General features: G+C 38.3%; 1 protein-coding gene across 3 annotated transcripts in view; it reads left to right on the top strand.

Moving 5' to 3' along the window:
* Positions 1 to 14,520, top strand: part of PRKG1 (protein kinase cGMP-dependent 1) — a 772,110-nt gene that overhangs the window by 152,953 nt on the left and 604,637 nt on the right. For all 3 annotated transcript variants that reach the window (XM_088144405.1, XM_088144404.1, XM_088144406.1), the window contains exon 2: positions 12,986 to 13,152. In XM_088144405.1, coding sequence (XP_088000531.1) covers positions 12,986 to 13,152 — 167 coding nt within the window. The remainder of the gene's footprint in view (positions 1 to 12,985; positions 13,153 to 14,520) is intronic.

Genomic DNA, 14,520 nt, shown 5'->3' with positions numbered 1-14,520 from the left:
CTGCACTTGGGGCAAGCCCTTTAGGAAACAATAATCTGGATTCTTTTCAGTTGGTACTAATTATTTTGGTTGATCTGTGCTGGGATCAGGATAGGAAGAGTACAACTTTCCTGGTCCTTGTTGATCTCTGAGCTGCCTTTTATACCATTGATCATGATGTCCTTCTGGACCTCTTCTGGAGGCAGGTGGTACTATTTGCAGTGGGTTCTCTACATTCTCTGAAGATGGTTTCAGTCAGTGGTGAGGGAAGAGAGGTCAAGACCGATTTAAGTTCTTAGAGTTTTGCTCTTTACAATAGGATTGATGAATTTAGTGTGTATTTTTCTTATTTACTGTTCAAATCTTTGTTATGATACAGTGTGTACATAGCTTAGAATCGATTGCAATTGAAAAAGATAATAAATAAATAACTAACTAAATATCATTGGCACCAATGCAGGAGGCTCTTCCAGTAGCATCTGATCAGCCTGTGCTCTCAGTTGCTGCTTGGTTGTCACTGCACTTCAAGTTCAATCCAGCATGTTGGGTGTACTCTGGGTCCCATTAATTAAAGAATGTCACCTTGTGGGACCCAGGAAGCGTGCCTGCTCTGACCTCCCCTCCGGAGATTTATATGGCTCCTACCCTTATGTCATTCAGTAAATTATTGAAGACTTGGTTGTTCTTCCAAGCCTTGGGGACAGGGTGATTGTGGAGCCCCTTTGTTTTTTCTGGTTCAATCTGTTTCAGTTTGTTTTTGGATTTTGTTCTTCTGGTCTGTTGTATTCTTTTTATATGCTGGGTTTAAAAAAAAAAAAAAAACCTAAGCTGCCCAGAGTCATGTAGGAGCCAGGTGGCCTAAAGGTAAAGTGTAGTGTAGTGTAGTGTAGTGTAGTGTAGTGTAGTGTAGTGTAGTGTAGTGTAGTAAAGTAAAGTAAAGTAAAGTAAAGTAAAGTAAAGTAAAGTAAAGTAAAGTAAAGTAAAGTAAAGTAAAGTAAAGTAAAGTAAAGTAGAGATAGAATGCCCATCAACGTCAGGAAAATCAATACAAACTTCTTTGTCTTTTCCAAAAATAAACTAGGAAGAACTTAGAGGCAATAGGCCAGTGAACCAATTTTTGAAATAAAAAGGTAGTCTTTATAACAACAGAGATATTGAGGATCTATTCCAGATGGGACTTTGTTACAGAGCAAAGTGCAGTGAGCAATATTGTGTCGGCGATAACAATATTGATTCCTCCATCACTGTTGGGCTTCCTGATACTTGATGTCAAGTCAGAGGCAATTGATAGAAGAAAATTAGACAGTCATGGACTTGATATTGGAATGGGTCAATATCTCACGAGGGACAAAAGAGGCAGTTTTCGTATTCCTAGTAGCAGTTCTTTGAGTACCATCAATATGGCTATTGCTCATCAGAAGTAGCTTTACCTGAATTGTATTCACCCAACTGGCCCTAGGACAGAGATTTTCAGGATGTGGAACATTGGTGCAGATTCTCCACAGCCTCATGTAAGGAAAAATGTCATGGATTGAAGGTTTGTTTTTCTAAGATGAGGAATACTGTGGTTATTTTGGACTATATCATAAGAGGATATGGCTCTGTAACTGATTTTATTTATTTGTTTGTTTATTTATTTATTTGTCACATTTATATAGCTGCCCATCTCACACAAAGTGACTCTGGATGGTGTAACTGATAGCATTCTTTTCCTCACCTGCTCATAGGTGTCTGAACCAATGAGACAAGCAACACTGTACAATCTTGAGGGCACCAAGATTTTCTGTTTTCAACAGCCCCACTGACTGTAGTACCTGAAGCTAATCTTTTCAGTGCCCCCAGTGTTAATGAGGGCAGTCCCTTCAGTTTTTAGTTCATGAGGCAATAATGGCATATAATACTTCTTCAATAGAAGTTACAGTTGTGGTCTGGATTGAAATGTCATCTGACAAGAAGTCTATGTGACTGTCATGCTGATTGTTCCTGAAGACTATTCTTCAGATTCTGAGTATAAGAGTTCAGAGACCCCATTTTGGGGGTCAGTGATTAGACTATGGTTTCAGATGGTAAAACATACAGAGAACAACTATATTAGGCACAAGCTTAGCATTTGACAGTGAGAGTCTATTTAGCTGTTGCCCTGATGATATGATGAAGTATATGCAAATGATGAAAAACATCCTTGTGCATGGGAATAAACCCTGGTACCCAACAACAGCAAGGTAGTGCCAGACTTAGGCTATAGCTAAGACTAGTTTAGATCTCTTTCTTAACCACAAAATGAAACTATTACTTGTTTTTAGTTGGCTTACTCTAACCATGGCTTTTGAGTGTTGCCCAAGCCTAGGTACCATGGGGGTGGAGGCAGGGTTAATGAATAGTCCTTCTCTCTTCCTGTCTCTGAGCATAAATTCAAATTAAAAAAAAAGCAGAGCAGTTTTTATTGTTATTTTTATTTGTTTTGAGGGAGGGATAGTGGAGTAAACATTTGTAGTCCATTTTTAAAAATTCCTGAGCAAACGAAAATCTTAAAATATATTAAAAAATATCTCTGGTACATTTTATCAAGGTCTTCTCTATATCCCATGGTGTTTGGTCTATGATCATATACAGTGGTACCTCGGGTTACGAACGCCTCTACTAACGAACATTTTGGGTTACGACCAGCTTCGGCAGGAAAAATTTACCTCGGGTCACGAACTCGCCTCGACTTACGAACCGGATCCGCGGCCATTTTCCCTGCTGCCACGCTGTCGTGGCTTCCTGTGGACGAGGTCGCGGTAGCAAGATGTTCGGTGAGGCTTGTGGTGTGTTTTGCGGTGTTTTGCGAAGGTTTTTGGTGTGCGTGTTAGTATGGCTCCAAAGAAAATGCAGAGCAGGCTTGGCGGGAGTAAGGCTCTGAAGAGAAAATTGCCTCGGGTTGCGACCAAATTCGGGCGGAGGGCGGAACGGATTAACCGGATTTACATTGAACCCTATGGGGAAATCTGCTTCGGGTTATGACCACCTCGGGATACGTCCAGAGTCACGGAACAGATTAAGTTCGTATCCCGAGGTACCACTGTACTTTAATAAACTAATCTCTGCATCCCATATAATAATTGTAGCAGAATCCCCCTTCTAAAATCTTAAATATGATTTGTTAGTCTAAGATGTTTTGTTCTCATTTTATTCTTTATGTAGCTGGCAAGCTGGTCTATCCTTAGCTATTTCTCTGCTTTCTCCATTGCCTGACTGGGCCTGGAGCACTGCCAATTCTTTTTGCCTGTCACCAGAGTTATAGCTACTCCCAACTTAAAAGGATATATAAATCTAATTATCTGACTTGCCGTACACTCATAGGAGTTAAAACAAAGAAAATAGCCATTACTTTGTGCTACTTGAGATGAAGATTAAAAAAAAAAATTCTTCAAGAGCTTTCAGAGAGAGCAAGGTACTTGTTGCCTATTGCCAACAGTCCAGGATTCAACTTAGCCTTGTTTAAAGATACAGTAATACTCTTGAGTTTCAGTCTTTCTGTTATTTCAGTCACTCCTGGTTGATTAGGATATATCACATTTGCTAGTACCTTTCAGAGTGGATTTGAAAGAGTGTCTGATAATATTTTAACATTTGTTTTCATGAACTAGGTCTGTAATTTGCACAACATGCATAATTTTATCTGATTAAGGAATTATGGCAATATAAACTTAGTTAAGAATAGCTAGTAAAATACTAGATTCAAAATTAGAAGGAAAATTGGAGGTTCAGGGGCCAAAATATCTGGTATGAACTGTATACCATTCTGTAGGAAAACTGTCTAGCTCTGGTATTTGCCATTCTTTAAGCAATCAGTAGTGTATTTCATTTATTCCATCCAAAGGGATTCAGAAAACTATTACAATTGTTGACTCCTCATAATGGAACACTGAGTTGCCAAAAATAAAGATCTAATTCATTTTCCACTGTTTTGTAAAGCTTTGATAAAATTCTTAAAATATTCAACTCAAGTCTTCAGGCATTACACACACACACACACACACACACACACACTATAATCGCTGTAAAGCTTTGAGCTTGTTGCTGCTTTTATCAATATGCCAAAATGTCTTCAGTTTCCTCAACCTCTGCCATAGATACAGTACTTTAATGCACAGTGTGCCTTAGTAGAAAGCAGTTTATTCAATTAATACTTAGCACTTTCAAAGAGCTTCTAAAGATCTGAGCTAATAAAAGCTTACCCTCCCTGTTCAAGTTTGCTTCTTTGAACGCTCTTTTTTTTTGCCTCTGTGCAACAGAAGAAATGACTTGTCCTTCTCTATATGCTCTGCATGTTTGAACCTTTATTTATACTAAAATATTTTTGAAGCTCCGTGGCCATTTGGTTCTCAAAGTTGTCGTTTAATCAGGAAATACCCAAATGCCAAATATTTTTCATTTTAGAAGAATTCCCTGTTTGCAGGGAAATCACAACTGGCTGATCATCACATATTGAAATTGTACATTTTGGAGCAAGATACAGAAAATATTTCTAACAGAAAGTTGATGTATGGAAGAAAGAAAGATGTAGTCTCCCTAAACTACATGTAAAAGATATCACACATCAGTGCATGTTGATCTCATGCATATTAAATCTTTAGTAATAACCAAACTGAACACTGGAGCTTGAATGGTATCACACTTGGATCAAGAATGCCATTAAAATCTGCACCCTTGATTTAGAAATTATAGAAAATAAGAACAAAATGGCTTAAACAACTAGGAAAAACACCAAATGTATTTAAATTAGGGCAGTAAATATTGTCCAAATTAATTATATTTTTTCAAAAATCTTAATCGTCAGAGTAAGATGCTAGCCTTTTCCATCCAGTATCATGTTCAACACAAAAAGCAAAGTGTTTTGTGAATTAGTGGAGCCTTTCCCTATTCTTTTCTTATAAAAACACAAATATAGACATTTCTCACTCTGTTTTCCCACAATCTATCATCCTCATCCAGTAGAAGTCTTTTCTAAATCTGTAGTGGCAGCCTTGAGACCATTAACTTCAGTTAATTATCTCTTCTCTCTTTTTCTTTCTCTAAATACAAAATATTGACAAAACACCAAAATACACTAAAAACCCACACAGTTAAATGAAATAATCCTTAAATTGCTTTCTCTTGTTAAGGGTACTCAGCCCTTCACATTCCATATCATATCATTGAAAGACTTAATCCCTGTTCAGGCTGCATAAATCTCAATGGACAAACAGTGGAGAACATTACTTCCTCATTGTAAGTTGTACTGTTGCCATCAGCGCAATTCTCTCCAATGGGACACCTTCCCAGTTCACCTATGGAGACTGTCTCTTCAATTATCACCATGGTTGAAATACAAGAATGACCTTTCATTGTTCCTCATTTGCTGAGTTCTGTACACAAACCTACTGCCTGAACAGTATAAGAAATATATATCTGTTTATGCATAATACATACATAAGCACACAAATATTAATAAAAAGGAAAAGATTAAGGTAGGACATAAGAATGAATGAATGAATGAATGAATGAATGAATGAATGAATGAATATATATATATATTCTCCCCTCTCACCCCTATGGCATGTGTCTTCCTCAATCTCAGGTCCTCTACCAGAGGCCTGGGAGTCTGAGAGTTCTGCACAGTACCTTAGCTGTTCTTAGCACTGAACTCTTCTAGACATAGAGCTCTGATGTTGTTCCTGGGATCTGTTGGACCACTCTCTCAGCTTAGGAGTCACAGCCCCGAGTGCTCCTACCACCACTGGGACCACTTTGGCCTTTACTTTCCACATCCTCTCTAGTTCTTCCTTCAGGCCCTGGTACTTCTCCAGCTTCTCATACTCCTTCTTCCTGATGTTGCTGTCACTTGGCACTGCTACATCTATCACTACCGCTTGTCTACTACCATGATGTCTGGTTGATTGGCCAGTACCTGCCTGTCCATCTGGATTTGGAAGTCCCACAGGATCTTGGCCATTGTTATCCTCCATGACCTTCTGTGGAATCTCCCATCTGAACTTGGGAGAGTTTAGTCCATTCACTGTGCAGATGTTCCTGTATACAATGCCAGCTACTTGGTTGTGCCATTCAATGTGTGTGTGTGTGTGTGTGTTTGTGTGTGTGTAGATAGATAGCTAGATAGCTAGATTTCAGTTTTCATTTAAGCCACTCAAGAAATCTATACTGACTGATAAATTTGTTTGTCTTCCAAAAAATAAACAAAAAATGTTAAACCTTCAAAGAGGAAAGCTAGCTGAAATATTAAAAGGAAAAAACAAATCTGAGAAAAAAAATTACACAAGATATTACTTGCGTATCTTGTAGTATTACTATATTACACAAGATATATTAATATTATATTACACAATATAGCATCCCTTTCTCCCAGTTGGATGACCATGAGTGAACCCCTGCTCTTTCTAAGCTTTTCCACAATCAAACTCTTTAATTATAAAAAGAAAAAACATTGAACACTGTGTTTCTGCGGTAGAAAAATATTTTCACACCCTCTAATACTGAAGCAGAAGGAGAATCTTTCAGTATTGAATTTGGATTCAGGCCAGAACTGGGAAAAGATGTTCCTAGAGGAGGGATTGGAGCTAACTGGAATCTGAGAAGTTTCTCCTTCTCCAACTGAAAGTCCACCGACAGGGCAAATTCCTTGTGCAAGAAAGTCTCAGTAAGAATAACTGACATCCTTTTCCATGATCTTCGCTACTCTCATGTATTTTTGGGTTGCTTCTGTGCAGCTGTTCTTCCAAATATGTAGTCTCTGTAACATTAACCTTCTGTAAATTGTTAAAGCAGTTTCCAAAGCTGATCCCGTGTCTTTTGAGTGAGAGATCATACTTTGGATTTTAGCAATTTGAGCTATAATTGTATTAACAGATGCTTGAGGTACAATCATCCATTTTAATTTCTTAAACTCAACTGTCATGTTTTATTTATTTGTCTAAAGCTGGAGTTGAAAAATGCCTTACATGCTTAGGCAGAGGGATTGGGTGTGGCTCTCAAAGCCTGCAGACTGGGTGGAAATTATATTTTTCAAACTTTTTCTGTATTCAGTGGATTTTGAGAAATTTTAGGGGGCAGAATGGGTACCTTAAGCCTTGAAGAGGTGCATCACTTTAAAACACCCCAAAGAAATTGGGAATTTCTCCAGTGTTTCTTTCTGCATTTTAAGAGGTAAATTAGGGTTACCAGATGTACAGCAAAAGGAGGACATGTCCTTGTTTCTGCCCTCATGTCCTCTATCCAGCAGCCTTAACATCAAATATTGAAAAAAAAATTGCTTTTCAAATCTATGATCACTGTAGCCTGTAGATCACATGATTTGTCATACGTTTCTATTGTGAAATTTGGAAAGTGCATTGTCAATTCTATATTATCGCTAGCATATGTTATTCAAACAGACATGAGTGAAGAGTCTGTTCTAACTTCCCAGTAAATGCAAGGAAGTCTGCAATTGTGGGGACACTCCATGCATACACAGAGTCAAGATGTACAGCTAGAGAATATGATCAGATTTTGCAGGAAAGGAAATTGGCTATGATGTCAACTATGAAACTTGTGAATGGCTGTGGAGGGGTAGAATATTGGGAAGGGCCTCAGCCTCCTGACCATTCCCTGCCACCCTCTTGACTTGGTGTGGCTTCTGGATATGGGTAGCATAGTACTTCCTGCTGCACTCAAACAGCTTATGGTAGTACAAAACTTACAAAACTTGAGAAACTATGAAAGGCAATATTTCTGATACAAAAGGTACATTTCTTGAAAAAGTTTATACCTTCCACGTATCAGAATCCATAAAGCAGATGAGCATATCTTGACACAGAGGAATCTGAATACAAATCCTGACCTTTCACTTCCAAGAGGAGGTTGTCCCCAGCTCAGTGCTCCGATGAGCTGGTCCTGACTAATCCATGTCTTCCACAGCTGCAACCTTCAAACCAGAGGAGCACTTTCTCTTAGCTCCTGTTGACTTCCTAGAGAATTTTGGCCACAGTTTGGCACCTTCTCTCATGTCCAGTCCAGAGACACTTAGCCCTGCTCCTGTTGTGGCCCCAGAATATCTTTCTCCTCCTCACCCAGCTGCCTGAAGATTTTTTGGGCTCCCATTCAGTACCTTCTCTTGCCTCCAGTCCCAGATAAGTTAGCTTTGCTCTTATGAGGGTTCCTTCCCACATGAGCTCTGCTTAGCCCTCTATTTCTTATGGAAACTAGTGCACCCAAACCACACGGCTGTTTCCAATCTCCATTTTGTCTACATCTTCCAACAATTTCCCTCTGCCCTTCTTTTCCCTCTGTTCTTTCTTCTTGGTCCCTTCTCAAGTGAATTCCTATCTCCTTCCCCTTTGCCTCAAAACAAAGTTTTGTTTTTGTTTTTTTTTAAGCAAAAGGAGAGTGGAACCCTTCTCCGTGTTTGCTCCAGCAAAACTCTGGAACCTTCTCCTGTATTTGCTCCAGCAAAACCCTTCCACACACCACCTTCCTTCTAAAGGCCAGGATTCCAAAAATGCCCAAAATTCTATTAAAAAGATGGCTGTGGGTCATCTCTGGTGTACGTGCTTTTCTTTGAAGTATGTGAAGTCGTTATGGAGTCTCCTGCCTGTTTGCTCAGGTGTCTGGGATATCAGGTCTCTGAGGCTCTCTGCCTGTGTGCTGTTCAGACTTGGGCGAGTGGCTGAGTGAATGTGGGCAGGGAAGGTTTTGCCATTCACTATACTAGCACTGTAACTTTCATATAGAAATTGCAAGGCATCCGTTTCAAATGGACCCTGATGCTATGAATTTTGAGGGAAACCCAGGATTTAGAATCAATGAAGTGATTCATTTAATATCATAGAGCACTGTTGGGCTGTTTATACCCCAAATGATATAACTCTAGGAGTTCTACAAAGCGCTTACATTAGCTACATACTTTGGCAGTGTGAAAATAATGTGCTTCAATGTATGTAATGAAAAATGTTATGCAGAAATCTCTGAAAATGTAGTTTTTATGTTAGCTGTAAACACTAATACACACCCATAAATAGTTACTTGTGTAATATTGGATATGCTTTCTGATTTGATAGGCTTTATTCTGTAATAAGCAGGGAAGGTAACACAGAAAATTGGGGTTATTTTCATTTTAAACCTATCAGATGGTTCAGCAGACCTATTCAAACTCCTGAAAATATTCGTTTTGAAGAGTGCTTTATGTTGCATCGATATCTAGCAAAGTCAGCCCTAAAACTTGTTTGCAACATTTATTTTGTGTTATTTTAAATCCCCAACAAAACAGTTTCTCTTATGATTTTTTTTTTAATTTACGGAAAGAGCCAATATTTGTTTACAATCCTGGCTTAGAGAACTAGTAAGAGGGAGCATAAGAAGAAACCTGTGAAGTCAAGATTAATTTAGGATTAAATATGATTTGGCATTACTTCTGAACTATAATTGAGGAAAGAAGTTCAATATTAGTGCTTAAATTGAAGAGTTATTTGAATTATTAAGCTGGTAGTATATGTAGTGCTACATGCAATCCCATGTAATAATCATGAAAATCCATAAGAATCCATATTTCCAATCTATGTTTTTGTGTTAACTCTGAAAAATATCAGATGTGGTTTCTGTTTTGCAGACAGATGACATGAAGGAAAGCTTCGGTGCTTTCTGTGTTGAGCGGAATCACCCTCCACTGTTCAAGGAATGGGAAGGGGAGTTACATCATCCATTCTTCATTCCATCATTTGTAACCTTCCCATCTTTCTCTACCACTTCATTTTTCCCCAGAGAAAATGTATGAATGAGGAAATGATAGATGTGCTGCAAAATCACTATGACTGGGACCCCTCCATCTGGAGGCAAACACAATACTCATTAGTTACTTTATTATTTATTATTCCACCCCAAAACAAGTATTCTCTGAATACATACAAAGTGACACAATAAAGACAATAACATGTCATGTTCAAATGGATGTTATCATTCTACTGGATCCAAGGTTTACCCAAAGCACATATGGAAAACACACACTGGTTTTTAATCTCTTTCTGTATGTGTTCGTGTGTGTGTGAGACAGAGAGGAGAAAGAGACAGAATAGTAAGTATAGAAGATCTCTCATAAAGTAGTGTGCTAAATGGAGAATCAGCTAGTATAATTTGTAAGTGACCTTTTTCCCTGGTAGTACTTCTGTAAAAGTGACTTGACTTTCATCTGCAACAGGCAGTAAACTTTGTAGATCTTCCGAATGGATAGTTTTGCGGGAATGGAAGATGGCTACCCCTTGTCAATAATGGGAGACAAGTGATTTCCATACAGAAGCCTGGCTGCTTTCTTAGATCAGTGTTTCTCAACTTTGGCAACTTTAAGATGCGTGGACTTCAACTTCCAGAATTCCCCAGCATACTGATGAAGGTCTCTTGGGGAAATTAATGGCAGCTGGAGAAAGGAGAGGGTAATAAGAGCTTTATGAGTCCTACAACATTATACTATGAATAATATATTAAAGTAGCTTTAATTTCTGGTTAGACAGAAAGCTGGCCTGGATAGTGGGTTTTTTTCAAAAAAACATGTCATTCCTAAAGCAATAAAACAAGGGATTGCTTGTAATTTTTGCTTTAGTTTGGGGTAGGGAATTCTCTTGTTTTTTTTCACATTTTATGGAAAAGATGCACTTATTTTACAGTTTGAAGATATGTCGATATCACAGACAATATTAATTTGCTGTGGAAATGATAAATAAAGGCAGTTTTTCACTTTTTTTATAAAAAAGCTCATAGCAGACATTTTACAAACAGACCAGAGTATCCTTTCATATTTATTTATTTTTTGTACTATTATCGTTTGAAAATTAATTTTGTTCACACATTTTTCAGATCCTTGTTTGCTTAGAATCCCTTACGTAGTATTTAAACAATTATTGTCTGTAATCTTTATGTATGGGGTATTATCAAATGGATAAAATAAGATTTGATAGACATTCTGGGGGGAAATCCAATATGTAAATGAGAATGAATGCAGAACTGTTAATATTTGTGCCTGACTGGCTCAGAGAAGGAGATAATCCTTCAAGAGTTGTGCTGGTGCTTTATTAAAAACTTTGTAAGACATTATGAAAAACAACAGAACTGATCCTGTATGCTTTGTAAAAGTACTGAACTGTGGGGATTTTTGAAAAGGTTATCCACAAATTACAGAACAATTAGAAGTACACAGTTGAAAAACCCAAACCATTTAATGATTTTAAAAGTATAAAAATATGTGGTGCTCCTAATTTTTAAAAGTTAATTCTATTCATACTAATATTTGTTAAAGCAAAGAGCCCCAGGCAATTAAAGTTCTATTCGAAAACTAGAAATTCATGTTTTTGGGGGGTTTTGGCTATAGAATGCTAAAGAACTATTAGCAGATGATAAAACTATTGAGTTTCCCCAGTAAAGGACAGTATCTTTTAGGTGCCCTGCAGATGGGAGAAGGTCAAAAAAGTCAATATGATGGATGCAACTGCATGATTCACCCCTTTTTAGCATGCATCACATGTGTGTGTCAAAGGGTGGGAAAGGGGGACAGGAATTTTCCAGACACACACACACCATTCTCTGTTTATGGTGATATTTAATATATACAGTGGCCTTTGCTTCATTAACAATGCATATACCATTTTACACAATCACAAACAGAGCTTTTTACAGTACCTTCTCTGTTTTCCTCTCTCCCTTCAGCAGTTTCTTTCTGAATTTTTATTTCTGGCTTGCTTCTATCCTAAGGTGGAGGTCAAGAAGAGGGAAAAATAATTCCACCCAAAACGTGTGGGATTCCATCACCTTCGTCAAGCTGTCCTCACTGACATCCGGCCCACTGTCTGAGAACTATAGTCCTTTCCACTAGTCAACTTTGTTCAGTGGATCTCTTTCTCACGTTCTGTTTGTTCCTGCTAGGTCTCCCACTGCAGATTCCTCCTCCTTGATACACACAATATTATCAGTCCCTGGTGTACAAGAATGACTCCAGGGATGCCCAACAATTTTCTCTTCCATTATTTAATGCTTTGTGACTTTTGCATCATCTCAAGTCCATCAGAGCAACTCATCCTTCATAGTATGGCACATATAAAAAGGGTCAGGGCATCTCTTGCACAGTCTTGGCCACCATCTTGATCTTTTTTATTCCCCTACGATGCTCCTGCTTCCAGATGTGTTCCAGTGATAATTGTTATAACTCAGCATTTGTGGAGGACACCAGATTGAAGCTGGTTATAGTAAGCACTTACTAGGGACTAATACTGCTTTAATAATCTACTCCTTACCTTCTGCATGAATGGAAATAGGGTTGCTTTGGGAGATTATTGCAAATTTTATATTTTCTGAATTAACTATAATTAGCTGACCAGGTTATTAATTACTGTACTGTTCCTTTATTTTTCACTGACAAGGATAGTGTCAGATCTACGATGTTCAAATCCCAATGAAGAAAAATCTCTTGAAACCCGAGTCAAGTTCAAAAAGAAATTCATTTATTGAGATGTACATGCAGCTTCAAAGCATTGCTGAAACTAAAAGCCTGCGCATTCCCAATCTACTTTTACCCTCAGTTCTAAACCCCCCTTCTCCTCAGCCAGTTCTTGGTTCTCATGTTGGTACGACCTTGGACATTCCTGACCTTAGATAACAGTCCATCTATATTAACAGTTTCATGTTCCTTGGTCCCCCCTCCCCCCTAGTGAAAAATGGCAGAAATGAAGCAAGCAATTAATGAGCTGATAGATTGATTGCTGGAGGTTCTGACAGATAGGCTCCACCACTAGGTAGTCACTTGAGGAAGCAAATGTGGTGGAGGGCACAATGATATCTTTGGATTGTCTTGGTAGTTGATATGGGTACATCAAGCTGAGATGATACTTTAACCTGTTAAGCTAGGTTTGGATTTGGGTTTTGTGAAAAAGTTTAAATCTAGCATTCCTACATGCTCTTTATAAGAGGGTTGATTGGTACATACAGATACAACTTTACTTTCTCTCCCTAGGTCAAAGGATCTAATAAAGGAAGCTATCCTTGACAATGACTTCATGAAGAATCTAGAATTGTCTCAGATCCAGGAGATTGTGGATTGTATGTATCCAGTGGAATATGGCAAAGATAGTTGCATCATCAAAGAAGGAGATGTTGGCTCACTGGTATATGTCATGGAAGGTATGTTGAACAATTGAGTGTGTGTGTGTGTGTGTGTATGTGTATGTATGTATATTTATTTATTTATTAAATTTATATGCCTCCCATCTCCTCCAGAGGGTGACTCTGGGTGGGGTGTGTGTGTGTGTATATTATATATATATGAATGAATGAACGAATGAATGAACGAATGAATGAATGAAAGAAATATGTATACTTGCTTTTCCCCTTACCTACTTCCACAGAGTTGATTTTTGCCAGACAGGAAGTATTCCTGAGTTGTTGGAGACCATCACGATACTCTGAAACAATTCTTGAGTGATTACAATTTGGTTTATGTCTGGTATGCTGTAATTAGGATGTATTCTAATGAGGGGAATTATTACATATCACTGCATCCACTAATCTGCCTGCGATTTGCTGCAGGAGGACTGTTTAAAATAATCCAGGTGAAGTGGGAATGTTGACAAATATAGTCTTGCAATAAGGGAGACTTACATAGGGCACAGAATTCATTCATTTCCCTCCTCACAATTCCTCACAAAGCAGTGTAAAGCCAACTTTTGATTGCCTTCACTTTTGACCTCAAAATGCTGAGAATGGGTCAGAAATGCCATCCGCCATTCAGTTTTCTCTCCAGTTGACCAAAAGGAAAGTTCTAAAAATGGGACTCGTGGTGTCCTACCCCTTCAGTTATCACAACTTCTGAAGTAACAAAACTCCCTCATCCCTTTATCTTTAGTATGTTAGGAATATGCAGTGCTTCAGATTGAAAGCCAAACATGCTTTAGGGCGCTTTCTAGGCATCCTAGGCTCATTTGGTGGGCATGTGACCCTGGAAAAATATGCAGTTGAATTAAAGGAAGCTCAAACTTACCTGCTCTAAAGCATCTTGCCACACCCCTTTCAGCACTCTTTTACTCAAACATGTATTGTCCTAGGGTGGTGTGGCTATTGTGAAAGCTCAGAAAAAGATGCTTTCTTAAGGAGAAACTCAGAAGTACAGCATGCACACATTATCTGAAATACCTTTTTGGCTTTATGGCCTAAATGCTGCATATCCCCATAACACATGCTGTGTCTCTCTGTCTAACCATATGCAGAATCATCAGCAATAGGAAACAAAAATGGGCACTTCTTACAGAAAGGAGCAACCCTGCTGTGAAGATTCTCTCCCCTTGGTTTTTATTAAAATGCCTTTGCTAATTCTGATACTGGAAAAATAGCCTGGTGCCTGACTTTTTAGTGATTCTAGCTATGATTCAGAATTATCTAAGCATGTACATATGTGTTTGCCTAATAGTTTGCTTGATCCCAGGAGCTGGGCTATGAAGTGGGGGTAAGATTCAGTACAGGTGGCTTATGTAAGCAGAGAAATCAAGCCAGCAA

Source organism: Python bivittatus, unplaced genomic scaffold (assembly GCF_059951505.1).
Source record: "Python bivittatus isolate LINGU-HERP-01145 unplaced genomic scaffold, Pbiv_v1 ctg000400_np1212, whole genome shotgun sequence".
Taxonomy (NCBI): domain Eukaryota; kingdom Metazoa; phylum Chordata; class Lepidosauria; order Squamata; family Pythonidae; genus Python; species Python bivittatus.
The sequence above is the reverse complement of the archived record's forward strand: the minus strand, read 5'-3'. Positions and strand labels throughout refer to the sequence as shown.